Here is a 19,320-nt window from a genome sequence, read left to right as displayed (position 1 = left end):
ACTCTCATCCATGAACTGCCATCCTCTTCTCTCTCCTCTCCTCTCCTCTCCTCCCCTCCCCTCCCCTCCCCTCCCCTCTCTCTCACATTCTCTTTGCTTTCCAGACTTCTGCTGAGCCTAACAGCAGGCCTGCCAAGATTAATTAGCAATCCATGTGGTTTTTCCTTAATCTCTTCTTAACTTTCCTATTATTTTCTTTTTACACCTGCATTCCTGGGTCAAAAGAGAAAAATCGAAAAATCGAAAAATCAGCAACAAATCCATCTCTTCAATTCCCTCTCTCCATCAGGCCACTTGGCTGACTTGCTTCTCATGCCCTTCTTCTGCAGGGGAGTTTTTTAGTTCCTGGAGCTACTCTTGGTTTTCTCCGGTGGCAGAGGACCAAACTGACATTCAGCAGCATGATTTCCATTCACTTTTGCAAACTGGATCACTTTGAATTTGAATTCAGCACTGGACAAAAATCTTTTCTGAGCCATTTTTGGGCAGAATGTTGCAACACTCACCTAATGTATCAGTAATAAATGAAAAATGATGAGTGCAAAGAGAACAAGTGTGAAAAAGTAGGAAATGCAAGTAAAAAACCTACAGCTGCTATTTCCAGTTTTTAGACCCCAAATTTTTCCAAAAAAAAGTGTGTCTTATACATGGAGTAGACTGCCCTGCCTGGCACATGCTAGCCCCTGTCTGTCCTTCTGGGAGCCATATTTGAAATTACGCAACCCCTTCTTACTCATCTAAGAAAGGGAAGAGATGAGTGCTGAATGTTTAACAACCGGCTCTCCAAAATCATAACAAAATTTAAATCTAAATCAACAAAAGAGTCCTGTTTTGTCACATTTGCAAATTTCTGAGGTTTAAATGGAAAATTTTAAAAATTTAACAAATAGGTTTTCAATACATCCTTGAACCCCGTTCTTTCTTCCATTCCCCTGAGATGGGGAGTGAGGTAGGCTTTTTTTTTTTAGGTTTTTGCAGGGCAATGGAGTTAAAGTGGCCACACAGCTAGGTAATTATTAAGTGTTTGAGGTTGAATTTGAACTCATGACCTGACTCCAGAGCCAGTGCTCTATCCACTGCACCACCTAGCCGCCCCTCCGAGGTATGACATTTAAAAGAGCCTAGGACTCCCCTAGCTGAGCAGTGATTTGACCTTGGGCCGGTGCAAACTTTCTGAGCCTCAGTTTCCCCCGGGTAAAGTGGGAGTGGAGGGGGGAGTTTTTTGCTGGCTGTCCCTTTAAAAAAAGTTATTTAAAGCAGTGGTGGGTGGAGTCTGAGAAGGGGGCGGGCAAAGACGCCTATTTCCGCGGGAATCTACGACCAATCCCGTCCCGACGTCTTCATCTTCCCCGCCTCTTCCCTTTTGCCCTCACCTTCGTCTTCTATTTTCTTCCGGGGCAGGCCAAAAGTTCCGGAGGCGGACGGTCTGCGCTTGCGCACGCCTCCCCGGCGGAGGCTAGAGTCCTGTAGGTAAAGGTTCGGTCTGGGGGTGGAGGTGGAAATGGCCGTGCGCAAGCGCGTTCAGAGTCGCGAAGGAGGAAGGTGGAGCCAAAGAAAGGGTCGGGGGCGGGAGCGCTGGCCCTGAGGGGGCGTTTCATTTGTTTGTGGAGTGGGCGGCCCTCCCAGGGCTGAGAAAGGCGGGAAATGGCGGAGGCGCGCGCGGGAGCCCGCCCAGCCCCGGGCCGGAGCGGGTCCACGGCCGCGGACGGGGGGCGCAGGTGAGTGCGGTCTCGGACCGGGACCGCTTCTCCAGGCCCCGACCCCGGCTGCCCCGCCCCGGGGAGGGTCCTGACCCCTGACCCTTGACCCTTGACTCCTCACCCTTTGGCCGCTAGACGGGCGGCGCCTGCGAGGTGCAAAGACAGCCGGGCTCCGGAGACCCGCTCCCAGGCAGGGAGCGCCGCGCCTCCCTTCCCTGCCCCTCCCCGCCAGATGGGCCGGACACAAGCATCCATGAGTCGCCCCCTGCGGACACGGGGCCGGGACCGAGCCGCTGCCAACGCCCCTGCCCCTAGCCCCCCGGGAGAGAGGGGCCCCTGCCCCTAGCCCCCCGGGAGAGAGGGGCCCCTAGCCCCCCGGGAGAGAGGGGCCCCTGACCCTAGCCCCGGGAGAGAGGGGCCCCTAGCCCCGGGAGAGAGGGGCTCCTATGGACCCCGTGCGATGGCTAAGGAAACTGAGGCAGGCTTTCATGCTTGGAAACGGCCGGGGGTCCAGCCACAGTGGGGGAGGGGGAGCGGGCATCCTTAGCTTGCCCCATGCCCGTCAGTGACCTATGGGGGGGGCGCTGAGAGGGTCGTGTTGCTGCCCAGAAAGCTTGGGAAGGGACTGAGATCCCCGAGCCCTCAGGTGTCCAAGGAGAGACGGAGGGTAATTTTCTAAATATTCTTAAGAGCAAAAAAATAATTCAGGTACCTCCTCTCCCCCTTTCAGTTAAACTGAAAGCTTGGATCAGATGACTGAGATTCCAAGTGGTACCTCATAGGTTCCCATGCTCTATTATAAATATAATTGTTTATAGAATTAGAAAGGTTCTGAGAATTTTATCCAGGTCATTCATTTTGCAGAGAGAAAAAAGCAAGAGAACCGGAGAAAAGCTATATATCTCTTAATTAAAAGTCACATAGTTAATTAGTGGCATGTGCCTTTATAATCCCCAGCCATTTATTTTATTTTTTTATTTTATTTTATTTATATATTTTTTAGGATTTTTGCAAGGCAAATGGGGTTAAGTGGCTTGCCCAAGGCCACACAGCTAGGTAATTATCAAGTGTGGAACTCAGGTATTCCTGACTCCAGGGCTCCTGCTGTATCCACTGTAACACCTAGCCGCCCCCCCCACACAGCCATTTATTTTTAAAATTTTTTTGCCTGTCTGAAAATCTGTTCACTTTTAATCATCATATTTATTTGTTTCTGCCCTTTTTGGGGGTGGGTGAGCACTGGGGTTAAGTGGCTTGCTCAAGGTCACACAGGCTAGTACCAGGTGTCGGAAGCTGGATTTGAACTCAGGTCCTCCTGACTCCAGTGCCAGTTCTCTACCCACTGAACCATTTAGCTGCCCCAAATCAGCACATTCATTTATTCATTCATTCATTTGTTTAAAGTCAGTATATTTAAATAGCAATTGATCGCTTTCCTTTATTCCTATTGGAAGTGGAAAAAAATCTTTGGATTAAATTCCTAGATCTGCTATTGCTACCAGTGTGATCAGAAACAATTAACTTCATTTCTCTGGGACTGGATGACTTTAAGGACCTTTTCAGATCTAACTCTGAATATGAGAGTTTTGGAGTATAGTTATGTGTGATATAGAAAATAAGTTCCTGCTCCCTACCTTAATTCTAAAAGTGTTAAAATTTTGTGATTCTTAGAGGTAAAGGATTACAAAGAAAGGTGTGATTGCTAAAGATCAAGGAGGAAATTTTCATTGAGAAGGTTGGCCTTCTATCAAAAATGTTGAATGTTGAGTGAAACACACTCCAATATTGGGTTAAAGTATAAAAATGAAAATGAGTAAGAATGGTTCTCACTCTAGAGGGTTTTATAACCTAGTAGGAGGAAAGCTTCAACTAGGTCTTTAAGAAAAGTAATGTCAGAGCAATGTAGAGGGGGAATTTCAAATATGGGGCTATTAGACTAGAATTTTCTTGATAACTTTTTTTCCATCACCTTTTGCGACCCTTCCTCATATGCCTTCCTCCCAACATCTTACATTTCTTTGAACTTGACCCTTAGTAGGCAACATTCTTCAATTTGTTACTAGTTTACTGTCATTTTCTATTAATAAAGAATTTAATGTCTTGCTAGATAATAAACTTTGATTTTAAAAATTCTTTTGAAGATATGTTGACAGGTTGAGCCATTCTGGTGTAGATGGGTTACCTATAACAATCTCCCCAAAATTGTTGCAATGGTTTTCAAGTTTTAGGAAATTATTTTGTCCCCTCAAAATAAGTGTTTTAGCATTCCAAGTAATTGTGAGCAATTTTAGAAACCATTTGGAAATCAGGTTACTTTGAAGATAATGATGAGTAATGTTCATTCTCTTCTAAATTTCTTTTGCAGAGGTCTCTTTTTTGTTTGATTTTTTTCTGAAAACACTGATAATTTTTGAGTTGTTAATGTTATTGCTTTCCAGTTGAAATCTTCTCTAGTTTATCTTGTTTTATCTTATCTTTACATATTTTTTCTTTTGCATTTTTGTCTCTCCCCACCAGATTGTAATATCTTGAGGGCAGGTATTGTTTTTGTCTTTCTGTATTTCCTCGAAGCTTAACACAGTGCCTCGCACATAATAATCATTTAATAAATAGTTGTTGAGTTGGCTAGGGAATAGACTAATGCACCATTAGAATTAGGCCCAGTTCTTTTGGGAGGGCCAGGTGTTTCCCATCCTTGGTACTATGGCATTGGCATTAATGGAAATCTATAGGACAGTCCACTGACCTGTCCAACACACAAAAGCAGCATTATCCTTACAACCTTGTTACAAAATCTGCCAATGATAGTGGTGTGCCTCTGATGAGCAAAGAAAAAGAGTCATTTGGTCCTATCACTCCTTCAGGCCCCCAACCTATACATTTTCCTCCCTTTCACAGCTAGTCTTCCAGAAAAACTCTTAAGTCACTCGTCACTTGTATTCTGGCTCCCAGAAGTTACCATTGGTTACCAGTGATTTTAAATCTGATAGTCCTTTCTCATTCCTCATCCTTCTTGACCTTTGCTGCTGCTGAGGACTCCTTCCTGGTTCACTGTTCCCTCCTTTCATGACATTCCTCTCTTCTATTTGACTGTAGTCTTCTATATGTCCCTTTTTTTGAGGATCATCCAACATGTTCCTTTTTTGTTTTTTCCAAGGCAGTGGGGGGTTAAGTGACTTTCCCAAGGTCATAAAGCTAGGTAATTAAGTGTCTGAAGCTAGATTTGAACTCAGTCCTCCTGACTCCAGGGCTGGTGCTCTGTCTACTGTGCCAACTAGCTGCCCTTATGTCCTTTCTTAACTCAATTTTACTAGTACTTTGTCCTGGATCTTTTTTTTTTCTTCTCTGTGCTTTGTCTTTTGTCTTTTTATCATTATTCCCAGGTTTCATTTATCAAGTTTGGGCTGATGTCTCCGAAATCCACATATATAACCTAATGCAAAAGATGGTATAGAGTTCCTGGAGCATTACCTGTTGAACATTTCTACCATGTTTGTCCCATAAGCATTTAGAATTCAACATGTTCATAATACAACATGTTTTCTCTTTCTTTTCAACAACTTTTGTACCCTAAATTTAACAATATCTGTTGAGAGCACACTTTCTAACCAGTTACCCAGGTTCTCAATCTCCAAATTATCCTTGACTCAACTCTCTATTACACTCTTTCATATATAATGAATCACAAATCTGATCATACCACTCCCTGCTTAAGAATATAGACCTTCAAAATTTGATTCCAGCTTACTTTTTCCAAATTATTTCACATTGCTTTCTTTCTTCATACACTTTAGGTTATAGCCAAACTGGCCCAATTTATGTTTTTTAAATCTTAGGATTTTATCTCCCACCTGTCTTTCAATGTGTAATCCCTGAGGCCTAAAGTGTACTCTCTTCCCATCACTGCCTCTTAGAAAGAATAGATTACTTAAAGACCCAATTCATGTTCCATCTTATAGACAGCCTTTCTTGATACTTCTAGTTGCTGGTGCTCTCTCCTTCCTTAAATTATCCTTTTATTTATTTATTTTTGTGATATCCCGCAGTAGAATATAAGCTTATGTGTACAGTACCTTGCACAAAGTTTTTTAAAATGGTTCTTGCATTGACTTAAGAAAACCCAATTTACCATTTGGGGGGGGGGGTTCTGAAAAAGACAAAAAGGAACAACTGCAGAGTTCATGGTTACCCAGGACTGTGGGAGTATTGGTATTGGTCTTCATGTAACAGATTAAAGAGGAGAAGAAAAGCAGAGAGGTAGATCATTAGGGAGATTTCAAGATCCTGGTTCACAGTATGACTAGAGTTGGAAGGTTTCACTGCTCTCAGATACTCTGGGGGTCCAGGTTTTTGAAACTGAGTAGTCTGGCAACTTTGAGATTTCTATCAGTCAGACCCCCCAGACCTTAGACTTCTATTTTTCCATAAAATCATGGCCTTATCACTTAAGAACATTGATTCACTACTTCCTGTCACAGTCTTTTCCTATCATCCTGTTGCCAGATTCTGAGTTTCTGTAGTGTCATTTCCCATTGAGATTAAGTTCTTTTTAACCCAGTTATAGTTGCCTCCATTTAACTAAGCCAGAGATATTATTTTCACTTTAAAATTATTTTATGAAATTAGACTCTGTCTAAAGTTATATCTAAAGTGTATTTTCTACATTTTAAACAAATCTTTTGGCAGTCTTAGGAATGTTCATTAGATTTGTTAATTTAGTAAATTAAGTTTTGCCTCTTATTGCAAAATCCTCTGAAGAAACTGAATTTTCTTAACACTGAGAACTTCTCTTCCAGCCATATACATATACATATATGTATATATATATACATACACACACACACACACACACACACACACACACACATACCCTCTATCAAACTGCATTGTATATGCAGACCCCAGTAGTTTAAGATGGAATTGTATTCTGGGCTAACAGAATTCTTTAAAAGGCCATGCCTCTGTTTTCATTATAGACATGAGTTTATTATATTGCACATAGTACAACTGTGACTTTGTTAGTCCTGTCCCTCTGTGTTATTCCTCTACCTCATCTCTACACAATTCCTTCCTTTCACTCTACCCACCCACTACCGAGACCTTCTTTTGACAATTTTCTTTCCTTTTCACTTTTCTCAATAGGATGTTGGGAGTCTGGGGAATGGAACAGGAACACCAGGAAGCTCTGAAGAAGAACCGAGTTGCCCTGGCTAAGCAGCTATTGCTCAGTGAACTCTTAGAGCACCTCTTAGAAAAAGACATCATTACCCTGGAAATGAGGGAGCTCATCCAGGTAGCTGGAACTTGGAGGGGCATAGTTTAGAGAGAGAGTAAAGGAGTGGTACAAGGCATGAGCAGGAGAGAAAAGGAGACATGGCATTATGGAGGGGTTACAGCTATACCTGAGGATACCAAAGATGGTACATGATCTTAGGAGCAGTGAAGGGATTATATTCAGTTTTCCTATAAATGAATATTTATAAGTTGGATGAGAGTGCTTTTAAAAAAATTTTAATGGCCTTTGTTTTTACATTACTTTTATTTCCTATTAATTGAACTATAGCTTATAATTAAAATTTCAAAAGGAAGAAGAAAAGCAGTTCAGTAAACCTTCTTAGGAATGGGAAGTAGGTTGTGGTATGGGCTAAGAAAAAGCAATTTCTTTAATCTTCTTGTCTGCCCCAGGCAAAAGTAGGCAGCTTTAGCCAGAATGTGGAATTCCTTAACTTGTTGCCCAAGAGGGGTCCTCAAGCTTTTGGAGCCTTCTGTGATGCCTTACGGGAAACCAAGCAAGGACACCTGGAGGACCTGTTGCACAGAACCCTCTGCAACTTTCAGCATCGACTGCCACTGGTATGGGGCATTGGGAGTAGGACGTTTGGAAGGAATCCTTGTGTTGGAAGTCTTGGAACTGTCATGGGGATTTGGAATATTGAAAAAAGATGTACCTGTAACTGGGATGTCTCAAGATTTACCATGGTAACTGTTGTTTTCTTATAGTTGGACTGTGATGATGACTCAAGTCTCCCTCTCCCAGTGTGTGAATCCTGTCCCCCTCACAAGCAGCTTCGCCTGTCTGTAGGTGAGGATTCAGAAGAGGTGATGACAGTTGGATTTCCCATTTTTTATTGGGTTGACTTTGACCACCAGTTTCCTCTTTCCTGTGTGTTAATATTTTCAGTTAGTTGGCCAGGACCCAGTTTAAAGCTACTGTTTGGATGCATGCCAGATATGGCCCTCACCCTGTCAGTGGTGAGGTGATTGGTTTTCAGTGAATCTATTAATCATGTAACACATACTTCTATATACCATGACCATGAAAAGTGACCTTTCTTTCCCCTTGCCCTTCTTTTATATATTGGAAGTGCCCATATTTAGTTGGTCATCACATCTATAAATCTTCCCAAATAAAACCAAGCTTGTTTTCTTTTTTTATTGAAAAAGGAAATTACATTAAACTTCTGACTATAGTAATTAAAGCTATTCTTCAGGAAAGCTGTTTTCTCAGAGATAGATAGGAAGAAGGATTAAGTCTATGCTCAGCTCCTTGCAGTGCTCTGTTTAACTTTGGTTTTGAAATTGTTTGCCTGTCTGTGCCTCAGAGACCATGGAGCATTCTCTGGACAATGGAGATGGACCCCCCAGCCTACAGGTGAAACCCTGTACCCCAGAGTTTTATCAAACACATCACCATTTGGTGAGTCTTACAGAATGCCTTGAGGATATGGGAAAGATGAAGGGGATCCCCCTCCTTGGAAATGTAGTCTCCATTTTCATCCACATCCCTTTTTTGTGGCTGTCGGGATAAGCAGTAAGTCCTGAGAAAGGGTTTACTTGTGTGCAGACCCCCTTGTTAATCCCAGTGGGATGAAGGGGGAAAAAGAATAAAACATAATCCTTGTTCTCATGGAGCTTGTGCAAGACATAGTTCCTATCCTTTTATAGCTTATGGATGAGAATATGATCTTGTATCTCACAATCTAACCTAGCCTTATCTACTCAGGCCTATAGATTGCAATCTCGACCTCGTGGCTTAGCCCTGGTGCTGAGCAATGTGCACTTCAATGGGGAGAAAGACTTGGAGTTCCGATCTGGTGGAGATGTGGACCACAGTTCCCTGGTAACCCTCTTCAAGCTCTTGGACTATGATGTTCGTGTCCTGCATGACCAGACTGCACAGGTACAACCTGGGAAATGGCGGGAGGGGGGGAGAATCTACAATGTTAAATCTATAGGCTGAGGTGGTAACTCATGCATTCAACTTAGAGGGATGACCTTATATAGTACATTAGTTTGACACTGCCTGTGATGATACTTAGTTTCCAGCAAAAGATTCTCATTTTTCTCAACACCGGGAAAAATATACAAATAAAATAAGGATTTTAAATGATTGATAGTTAAATTAATGATTCTTAATTTTAGGATCTAGATACTATTTACTTAAAAGTATGCCATTTTTCTGATTTTTAACTTCAAGGCAATTAGACAATTTTTCGATTATTTGAAAACATTATGGTCAGAGATGTACTACTTTTAAACATCAAATAGAATACATTTAGAACCCAAATGAAAATGTCATATAAATTTTAAGGTCATTTTTCTTTTAATATAGGTATTTTATGTGGGCATTATAGAATCTACCAAACCTTTTTAGGTCATTTAAGAGAAAAAATACCAGTTACTGTGCTGCTTGTTAAAAAATATGTATTTCCTTTAATTAGGTTTTTATTACTTCCAGGTACAGGGCTTTACAGGAAAAGAGGAAGTTGCAGTCCGTAATCTGTAGGAACTAGGTAATTTAAGAATATTCAAACAGTACTTGATAGCAACAAGATAAACAATGTAAAATAATAAATTACATTGAGGGCTATTCAGAGCAATCAAGTTTTTAAATCTTGATACAGAGTCTGAATCTGCCAACATGAAGATATTCATATGTAGCATTTTGAATTCGAATTGTGTTAAGACAAAATTTCTATTAAAACAAAGACTAGTGAAAATTTATGCCATAGACAGTAAATTGCATAGATAGATCAGCTTTGATTTCAGATCAATGAATTTTACTCTTCAATTATTCATATTCTCTTTCATTGCTTAATTTAAGATAATAAGACTGAATATTCAATATTTTGTTGGAACCAGATTGAACTATAAACCAGAATTTGAAACCTTTTTTCTAAGATAATACCTGTATGGAAATATAATTTCTCTTGATAAGTCACTCCCTAGGTATAACCATTTTCACATAATTAATATAGATTCTTCTTTCATTCTTACCATATAGTTTTCTCAGTAGAATTCTTGAAAAAGGAAAAGTTTTAAATGCATTTTATTCACTTATAGTTTATTTACCTTAAAGTAATTGACGGGTTAATGAGAAGTTACAAATCTGCTAGCACATTTTATAAATTGGTAATGACTTAAACATGACATGCATTTAATAAACACTATATGCATACATATTTATATCTTTCATATATATTAATGGCATGTCAACAATATTTGACTTTTTAATATAGCGTTTTAAGTTTTGTAAAATGTTTTTCTGTTTGCCTTTTCAGGTGATAGTAAGAAAATTGCAATTTTCAGATCTAAATTCTTTGAAAAACAAAAATATGGGGCAGCTAGGTGGCGCAGTGGCCCTGGAGTCAGGAGTACCCGAGTTCAAATCCAGCCTCAGACACTTAATAATTACCTAGCTGTGTGGCACTGGGCAAGCCACTTAACCCCATTGCCTTGCAAAAAAAAAAACCCCAACAACTATATATAAATTTCTAAATAATAATTATAGTTTATTTATAGTTTATTCCATCTTACTTTAGTCCTTAATAAGAATGGTATATCATAAATACTACAGATAATATATACATTTCGAACTTTTGTTATTTTCATTCTTTAGCATCCATTAAGTATCTACTCTGTTATAGACACGACAATATAGGATTTATTGATTTATTTTGGAGGTTAAGACTGAATAGATTCTCCCTCTAGCAGTGCAGATAAATAGTTGGTTTCTAAGTTTTATTCCTAGAGTTTTAGGGCCTTGGGACTCTAAGAATTTTGGTGATATTTACCCATGGTAGCGTTTCTGCCAAAACATGTTCAGAAGTATTCAAAGCCATGTTTTCCTAACTCTGAAGCTAATATCTCTATTTTACCTAGCTTCATATAAAGCCCTGAGGCTACAAAGACAAAAAAAAAAGCAAGAATGTTTTTATCTTTCATTCTAAAAAGAAAATCTTCAAATGTATTTTTTCACTTATAATTTAAGGAATTTCATTTTTTAAGCAAAAGTCAGAAAGTCAAAAACCATAAAAGCAGTTAATTCATGCACCAAAATTCTAATTGCTTTGCTGGCTCCATTTTCCCCAATATACAAATATTTCTATACGGCAATATGAGGATCTCCCAGTTGTTGTCAGAGAAGTTATGTTCCAGAATTTATTCATCATTCATTCATTTACTCAGCATGTGTTTAGAAATTGGAACACATTTTTCCCATAGAAAGTGTTTTAAAGTGGTGCTTACAATTTACAGAATCTATTTAAGCTATAATGTGACTGAATTTTTGTTGAATTTATCCTTTACTTTGAGTTGGCCTAGACCTGTTACCTTTTTTGTTTGCATGTTTTTTTCATTTTGTTTCACCTGTGTTTTTAGTAAGATAAGCTTTTGTGGGCCTTTCTGGAGTTTGATCACTATATATTACATTGTTTCTGTAAGAAAATGTTTCTGTGGCAAGAATGAAATCAAGTAACAGAAGGATGGCATCTTCCTTCTCTCTTCCTCCCTGCCACAAGTGTAGAGTGGTTGATAAGAAAACAGTCACTCTGGGGTCCCTTGTTACTCAAGGAAGCTCATTTCATATTCATGAGATGTTCATAAATCAGGTGGTGTTGATTGAGAATTTTTGTATAAATACTTAATCTACTAATTAATTCATAAACCTAACTTTTTACTTTTAAAACTATTGTTCATTTTCTTTCTTGAAATTTTGTCCCCATTTATCTGTATTTAAAAATACATACATTGATAATTTTTTATTCCTCTAAGCTTTCCTTGGTTTGAAGATCAAGTGATCAGATTAACCATACCTATTTCCTAGTAGTTGTAGCATCTCTTGAATCTGACATTTTAAGCTAAAATTCCATTCTGAATTTATGTAATATACTGAGTTAAGCTTGATTTGTGTCTAACTCATTGGTGACAGTAGAGAAAAGAGACTTATATGTAATTTCTGCTATTGGGAAGAGCTAGGTGCAAGAATCTAGGGTGGTAATAGGAGAAATGCAACAAAGGAAAATCTAAGGTCGTCAAGCATTAGAGGTCATAATTTTGGAGAGAGCTCAGATTCAGGTGGATATTTCATAATAATAGTAACAGTAATAATCAGTGTAGTAAAGCTTGCTTCTGACACTGTCTGGTTCATCAAGAAGTTTTTTTCTTTGTTCCTATATAATAGGACAAGGAGGTGGGGTTCGTTTAGAGATACTTTCAGTTCACACATTAGGCTATGTCAACTACTACATGAACTTTCCACTAGAGGGCAAGAGAATAGTTGTATATTCTTACATTGAACACACTATTTCCTTGAAGAAAGTGCCATTTATTTCTCCAAACAAATACTTTACAAGTAACAACCCTTTTTCCTCATGATATTTTATTAGTAAGTAGTATTAGGCAACTGTCTGTAAGATGGTCTGCATCTCAATTTCAAACATTTTTCTCTTTTTTTACAGATGCTATCAAAACTATTAGATTAGTTAATTATTTATGTGAAATAGATTGTTTTTAGCTGCTAGTTTAGATTCTCTTTTTAAGCTATGAGTATATTTTCCACAAAATCATTTTGAATTTTAGCTTGATATTTTAACTAAACAAATTTCTTTGAATTTCCATTGAGGTTATTTAGTATTAACAAGGTGTAGAAAAATAGGTAAAAAAGTGAAGTTAAAAATAAATTTGAAGGGGCGGCTAGGTGGCACAGTGGATAAAGCACCGGCCCTGGAGTCAGGAGTATCTGGGTTCAAATCCGATCTCAGACACTTAATAATTACTTAGTTGTGTGGCCTTGGGCAAGCCACTTAACATCATTTGCCTTGCAAAAAAAAAACCCACCTAAAATAAATAAATAAATAGATAAAATTTGAAGGGAGATTAACATAGAAAGAAGTGGCATTCAGAAAAGACAACCTTTTATCTTTTGTTCAAATATTTATGCATACTAAGTTTTTTGAGGAGCTTGGCATGTTTTTGTCAGATGACATTGAAGGAAGAGAGATTATGGTATTATTTGTTAGAGAAAAATTAATAAGGACTCTAGTGCCAGGTACTAACTAATTTATTTTGGTAAAGACAACAATCTATCTTTTAGATAAGAAAATATATAAATTATGGGTAAGCTAATTTTCTTCTGAATGCTACTACTGACACATCAGTCTAAATTCTTTCTCTTAAGACTTGTGTTCATTGAGCACCACAGAATTATAAAAACATCATCCCCACCTTTTGAAATCTTACTGACTCAAAAGACAACATAAAAATAATGAATTATATTTAGTTTGAGAAGATTTTACTATTCATACGTTCATCATGCTTTTCTTATAGTAGATACATATTTGTGTTCCATTCGTGCTTTCACTGGATAATCCTTATAACTAAGTATGCACATTTATAAAATATCTTTCTAAGAATTCAGTGGGTTGAGAAGAAAATAGAACTTAGAATACAGCCTCAAAGTGGCCTTAGTAATACCATGCTTTTTCCAGTTGACAGTAGGATATATTGAGATTTCTATATATAAGAAAAACTTAAAATTGGGCTAATCAGAGAACTTGCCTGATTGGTAAGTCATATAGGAATCTTCTTTTTCAGGAGATGCATGAGAAACTCCGGAGATTTGCTCAGCTATCAGCTCACCAGAGCACAGATTCCTGCATGGTTGCACTCCTTTCTCATGGCATAGAAGGTGGCATCTATGGTGTAGATGGCAAATTGCTCCAGGTACTTGGATTATCAAGATACAGACTAATGAGACAAGGGTTATTCATGTCTCTCCCTCTCTTTCATGTTCTATATATTATGGACCTCCAAAAGTACAGTACTGAGAATGGAGTATCCCACTTGCTGCTTCTACTCTTTCTGTTGCAGCTCCAAGAGGTTTTCCAGCTCTTTGACAATGCCAACTGCCCAAACCTGCAGAATAAGCCCAAGATGTTTTTTATCCAGGCCTGTCGTGGAGGTGAGTGCCACAGCCAGCCAGTGCCTGGGTAGTAGCTCCCGGGCAACTCCCTTGCTGGCTCTCACTTTCCTGTTTGCTCCTCTCAGGTCCTTTTGGATTCCATGGGCACCCCCTTCTGTTCCCTGCTGCCACCGCCTTTCTCACTCTGTAAGTGTCTCTCCCTCTGCATGGGCTGTGCTAGGACTTGAGCAGCCCATGGCTCTCAGGTTGGTCAGCTCTTTATCCTGCATCTTCATGTCCTCTTTTCATAAGGGCACTCTTATCAGCTTCCTCGTTTTCCTTTTGGACCTCTCTCTTTCTCTCCACTTTTTAACTGAGATATTCGCTTTGGGTGAGAATAATGAAAAACTACCAAAATTCTTTATATCTCCTCTCTTCCTCTCTTACTTTTGTTTCTTCCCTACTTCCCATCTGTCTTTTTCTTTAATCCCCATTCATCTGTATTTATCTCCCTTCCTATCTGACTCTTTTCTTTCTTAAACTCCCTGCCCTTTTCTTATCTACTCTGTATTCTGCAGGGGACCCAGAAATTGCTAACTTCTATGCTATCCAGTTTTTGGACCCTACTGTTGCTTGAAATGCTTCTCTCTCCTTTATTTCAATGCATTCTAACTTTTTCTTTCCCTGCATGAAGTTTTTCCAGCTCCCTTAGGAGCCAGGACCATGAGCATTCTAGTGTTACATAGCTTCCAACCAATGCAAACACCTATTTTGAGTCCATATTGTGCTAAGTACTGTTAGGGGTAAAAAAGAAGATATGATTCCTCTCTTCAAGGTACTTATAATATACTTTGTGAGGTAAGATATATATCTATAAACAAAAAAGCAATTCTAAACCTACACAAGCAAATATGCAGTGGTGATAAACAGCAAACAGAAGTAGAGAAATAAGAGGAAAAGATCATTGTTGGGTCAAGTTACAAACAGCTGAGGGGATCAGGAAAGACTTCATTCTGAAGGGGGCACTTGAGTTGAGCCTTGAACAAAACTGGGACTTCTAGGAGATGAAAGGGAGAAGTGGAGAACATTCCAAACATAGAGGACAGTTAGGGAAAAGACATAGAGGTGGAAGATGGAGGACTATGTGTGAAATTGTAGGAAAGCTCATTTGACTACACTGTAAATTGTGTGATGTGTTGTCATATAAATGTGGCTGAGAAGGTAAGGGACAAATTAGGTTGTGAAGAGCCTTAAGTGCTGAATAGAAGTGTTTATATTTGATCTTAGAGGTAATAGGGAATCACTGTAGTTTATCTGCACTTCAAACTCACTTTGTCATCTGTGTGGAGAATTGATTGGAAGTAGAAAGAGTCTTGGGAGCAGGCTATTGAAGTAATCGAGGCATGAGGTAGGGAGGTCCATGGTTTAGATTAGGAACTAGATGAGTGGAACCAATGGGTTAGATGTGGAGATAGAAACAAGATTTGGGAAATAATTGAATATATTGGATAAACTTTTCTGGGACTGGAAAATTTTTCTTTCCCTTTAATACATTCATGTGCGCATTGTCAATCCCCCTTCCCAACTTTTCCAAAAAACCTCTAGGGAATAACCAAGTATCTAGGCAGCCTCTGGGGTAATTGGAACCTCACCTACTTGACCTTTTCTCTTGAAGACTATATATATATATATATATATATATATATATATATATATATATATATATATATATATATATATATATATATATATATATATGTATATGTATATGTATATGTATATGTATATGTATATGTATGTATGTATATGTTTTGGCTTTCATCCCATCTTCCCCTTCCTGATTCTGTTGACTTTATTTCCTGACTCCTCTGTGAGTCTTATGAAGAGAGAAATACTGTCTCAGAAACCCTTTCTGCTAGAGCAAGCCAGGAGGCAAGAGGCAGAATCATCCTAGACCTGTAGTGAAAGCATTTGCTTTTTCTTTTTGGCCAAAGATAGATGATAGATTAGATGACTAATAAGATCCTTTCTACTGTATGGCATCTTAAACAGCACTCCAACCATTCCTTCTATCCTAACAGGGTTGGAAGGAGCTCACGACTATCACAGTTGTGTTGTGTCGGAGGAGGAAGAGACACTGTTATATTTGTATCTATCAAACACCAGGTGGCTGAGGCAGCAGCCAGAGACGGCTCTCCCCAGGGGATGGGAGGGAATTTTAGTTTCCCATTGTTAGGCCCGGGGGGGAAATGCTGTTTTTCCTCCATTTTCCCTGCAGATGAGACAGACCGAGGGGTAGACCTTCGAGATGGGAAAGAGCACGTGGTTTCTCCAGGGTGTGAGGAAAGTGACGCTGGCAAAGAAAAGATATTAAAAATGCGACTGCCCACACGCTCAGACATGATCTGTGGCTATGCTTGCCTCAAAGGTACTTGGGGTTCTAGAGCAAAGGAGAAGGGAAGGGAATAGGCATTTATATTGGTGCTGTGCTATGGCAGAGGGAGAGGGAAGTAATGAAGAAATCTTCTGGTCCCCTACTGAGATTGGTGCTTTCTTAGGATATGCTATGAATTGGAGAATGAACCAGAAGGTGGGGGTCTCTCATTCTAATGTAGCCCTGATCTGATTGTAGGCACTGCTGCCATGCGCAACACCAAGCGGGGATCCTGGTACATTGAGGCCCTGACTCAAGTGTTTTCTGAGAGGGCTCGCGATATGCACGTGGCTGACATGTTGGTTAAGGTAAGGGTCACTGTGATTTACTCTTTGCATATCTTCATAATTTCCTCTGCCTCCATTTTGCTTTCTTCCTCCCTGGTCTTTTTTCCCTTTTATAACTTGCCTTGCTTTTTTTGGTGGTAGCGTAAAAAAACCTTAAGTCTTTGGCTTGAAACATAGCAAATTTCTCCCTCTCCAGGTTAATGCCCTCATTAAGGATCGAGAAGGTTATGCCCCTGGAACAGAATTTCATCGATGTAAGGAAATGTCTGAGTACTCCAGCACCCTCTGCCGCCACCTCTACTTATTTCCAGGACATCCTCCTACACGATGAGCACTCATCTTCTCATCTAATCCAGAGTGAGACCACAGGAGGCATGATTGAACTGTCCCTCTTCAAATGGACCATTTATTCCTCTCCCTCAGGGATAATGGGACTCTCCCAGGCTTGTTTTATATACCTTTTATTTTCCACTTTGAAGATGGAGCCTGCGGGTCAGCTCCTTTTGTGTGTGAAACTCTAGAGCTTTTCTTGGCATTCCCTGGTCATAGTGACTGCCAGGAAGAATACTTTAGAGTATACAATAAGGGAGTCTGGCAGGTAGTTCTAGAACACAATGCTTTTATGGGGTAAAAGGTTTGAGCTGCAATCCTAAATACTAGTGTTGAATACTCAAACAAGCCCTAACCCTAGCCTCTTGTGGATATTGAGTTCACTCCCCAGGATTATTGTGAATAGCACTTTGATCATTGTTTTTATTATGTGAGTTAAGCCATTTTGGTGTTCTTCTCCACTTATTCTTTCTGTTTTCAAACACTACTTTCCTTTTCTTTAAGGGATAGTTTGGGTGATGTCCTTTATTACTTAATTTAGTATTTTAAAAATCTATGATTTCTTCAGTATGGGTAATCCATCTTTCCACTGTCACATAATGAAGTCTCTCCATGATTTAGTAAGTGGTAGTCCAGAATTACCATGGCCAAAAAATAATTACTACCATTCAGTTTGCTGGTGTTTCTTTTGAAACTTAACTGAATTCTTCTTTGGATAATAGACATAGGAACCATCACTGGGTCCATTTTCAAAACCTTTCCAGCTTAGTGTGGGATCTGTCTACTGAGAGTTTGTGCTTCACTAGCTTAGTCTTTGAGAACCTAATGGATATCATTTATAAGGGGAGTTATTTGGTCTCTTAGAAGGCCAAACACAACTCAAGGCACTGTATCTTCAGTAATAACCTATGCATTCTCCTTTTTAGTACTGTAAGGCCTCCCTGTTAGGAGAGGACTGTCTTCCCCTGTTCACCTACTCTGAATTTACTCCTGCCCAACACTGGAGAAGGGCAAAAACTACCTTTATCCAAGTGATTAAGGTGACTTTTATCCCTCCCTCAGAGAATTTCCCAGGTTTCATATATAGTTACTTTCTCCTGTAATTTCCTGTTGAAATGGGTAAGATTGGAGGATAGAAGGGAATGATACCTCACAATAATCTAATTCCTTTTTTTTTCATCTCCAACCCTGTGTTGTTACCAAATTCCATTTTCTTCATTTCAGATGCTCTGCCTTCCTTACTATTCCCATTTTCCATCTGGTCTAGGTTTTCTGCCAGGATTGCTATAAGATCCTCCTGGCTAGTATCCCTCCTCCCAGTCTTTTACCTTCTATCCATTCCATAAGCTACTATAAGATAACTTTTCTAAATTATTCCTAAACCCTGACTAGTTTTCAAACATTCTCTTATTCCCTAGCCTCACTTCCAGCTTTTCTTCCTCTGTTCCCCCGTAGGCACCCCTATTCCTCTCAAACTTGTATTCCCACTCCCACAACATTCATTTCTTCTGTGGTGCCTTTGCTAATATGATGGTTCCACCTTTAATGCCTTTCCTCCTTCCCTGTACTTCTAGAAGCTTTACCTGTCCTTTGGCTAAGCTCAGTTCCCTCCTCAGTGAAGCCTTCTTTGAATTCCCTTTGCACTTATTGGTTCCACAATTTAGTACTTAACTGTGTTCTGACTTTTTTGATATATGTTAGTTACAGCTGCCCAAAGAAACAATAAGCTTCTTAAGGTCAGTGACAATGTGTCATACTTATGTAGCCCCCATAGTGTGGGCACATAGTAAATACAAAAACCATGTATTATACTTTTTCCTCTCACAGTGCCCTGCACTCTGCTAGGGCCTATATAGGTGCTCAATAAATACTGATTGATTGGAGTTTGGGGTGGAGGCCCTCCAGGGAAGGTATTCATTTTTCCCAACCTGTCTGTTTAAATCCCTGCCTAGGGATTAGTATGATGTAGAAGCATCTGGAAATGAGCCTCTCCCCACTTCCCACTGCCAGGGTTTTGTATTGCTTTCAGGTGCCAAATAAATACTCATGTTTGTTACCAAGTGTCCCCAACACTTCTGTCCCTGTGGCTAACCAGACGCCTGAAGTCTTTCATTTACCTTGTAAACCTACCTCACCACCTGCTAATTTCTTCACATGTTGGCTCCAGAACCCAAAAAATTAAATCCTAGCCTACTCTTATGATAATGAACCAATTACATCTCACCTTCAGACAACCATTCTGATTATTTCCTTTTACAAGCACATCAAGCATTCAAATTCTATCTGAATTAAATCTGAGGAAATTTGGTAGGTAGTAGGTCAGATGGATTCAACAAGTATATCAGGCATACTAGAATGTAGAGAAAATGGATGGTTCTACAGTAGGAT

At 39.5% G+C, this 19,320-nt stretch overlaps 1 protein-coding gene across 6 annotated transcripts; it reads left to right on the top strand.

The window, feature by feature from the left end:
* The first annotated feature begins 1,425 nt into the window (after positions 1-1,425).
* Positions 1,426-17,603, top strand: CASP2 (caspase 2). 6 transcript variants are annotated; one of them, XM_074193494.1, is made up of 11 exons: positions 1,426-1,470; positions 6,843-6,993; positions 7,386-7,553; positions 7,701-7,782; positions 8,303-8,397; positions 8,704-8,880; positions 13,575-13,703; positions 13,851-13,941; positions 16,160-16,309; positions 16,514-16,623; positions 16,799-17,603. In XM_074193494.1, exons 2-11 carry the CDS (start codon positions 6,844-6,846, stop codon positions 16,931-16,933), a joined length of 1,287 nt encoding a protein of 428 aa, XP_074049595.1. In that variant the 5' UTR covers positions 1,426-1,470; position 6,843; the 3' UTR covers positions 16,934-17,603. The 6 variants fall into 6 exon arrangements, with proteins under 6 accessions (XP_074049595.1, XP_074049597.1, XP_074049598.1 ...); XM_074193496.1 differs by having other exon boundaries at positions 1,428-1,466; XM_074193493.1 differs by lacking the exon at positions 1,426-1,470 and adding an exon at positions 1,554-1,718.
* The last annotated feature ends 1,717 nt before the right edge of the window (positions 17,604-19,320 follow it).

This window comes from Macrotis lagotis, chromosome 7 (assembly GCF_037893015.1).
Source record: "Macrotis lagotis isolate mMagLag1 chromosome 7, bilby.v1.9.chrom.fasta, whole genome shotgun sequence".
NCBI lineage: Eukaryota > Metazoa > Chordata > Mammalia > Peramelemorphia > Peramelidae > Macrotis > Macrotis lagotis.
Note: the sequence above shows the minus strand (reverse complement) of the source record. Positions and strands in the feature narration are given on the sequence as shown.

Coding starts and splice junctions, on each gene's coding strand:
- CASP2 (XM_074193493.1), top strand. CDS start 1,645: ATGGCGGAGGCGCGCGCGGGAGCCCGCCCAGCCCCGGGCCGGAGCGGG. Junction 13,704..13,850: donor TAGATGGCAAATTGCTCCAG/GTACTTGGATTA, acceptor TTTCTGTTGCAG/CTCCAAGAGGTTTTCCAGCT. Junction 16,624..16,798: donor TGGCTGACATGTTGGTTAAG/GTAAGGGTCACT, acceptor CTCCCTCTCCAG/GTTAATGCCCTCATTAAGGA.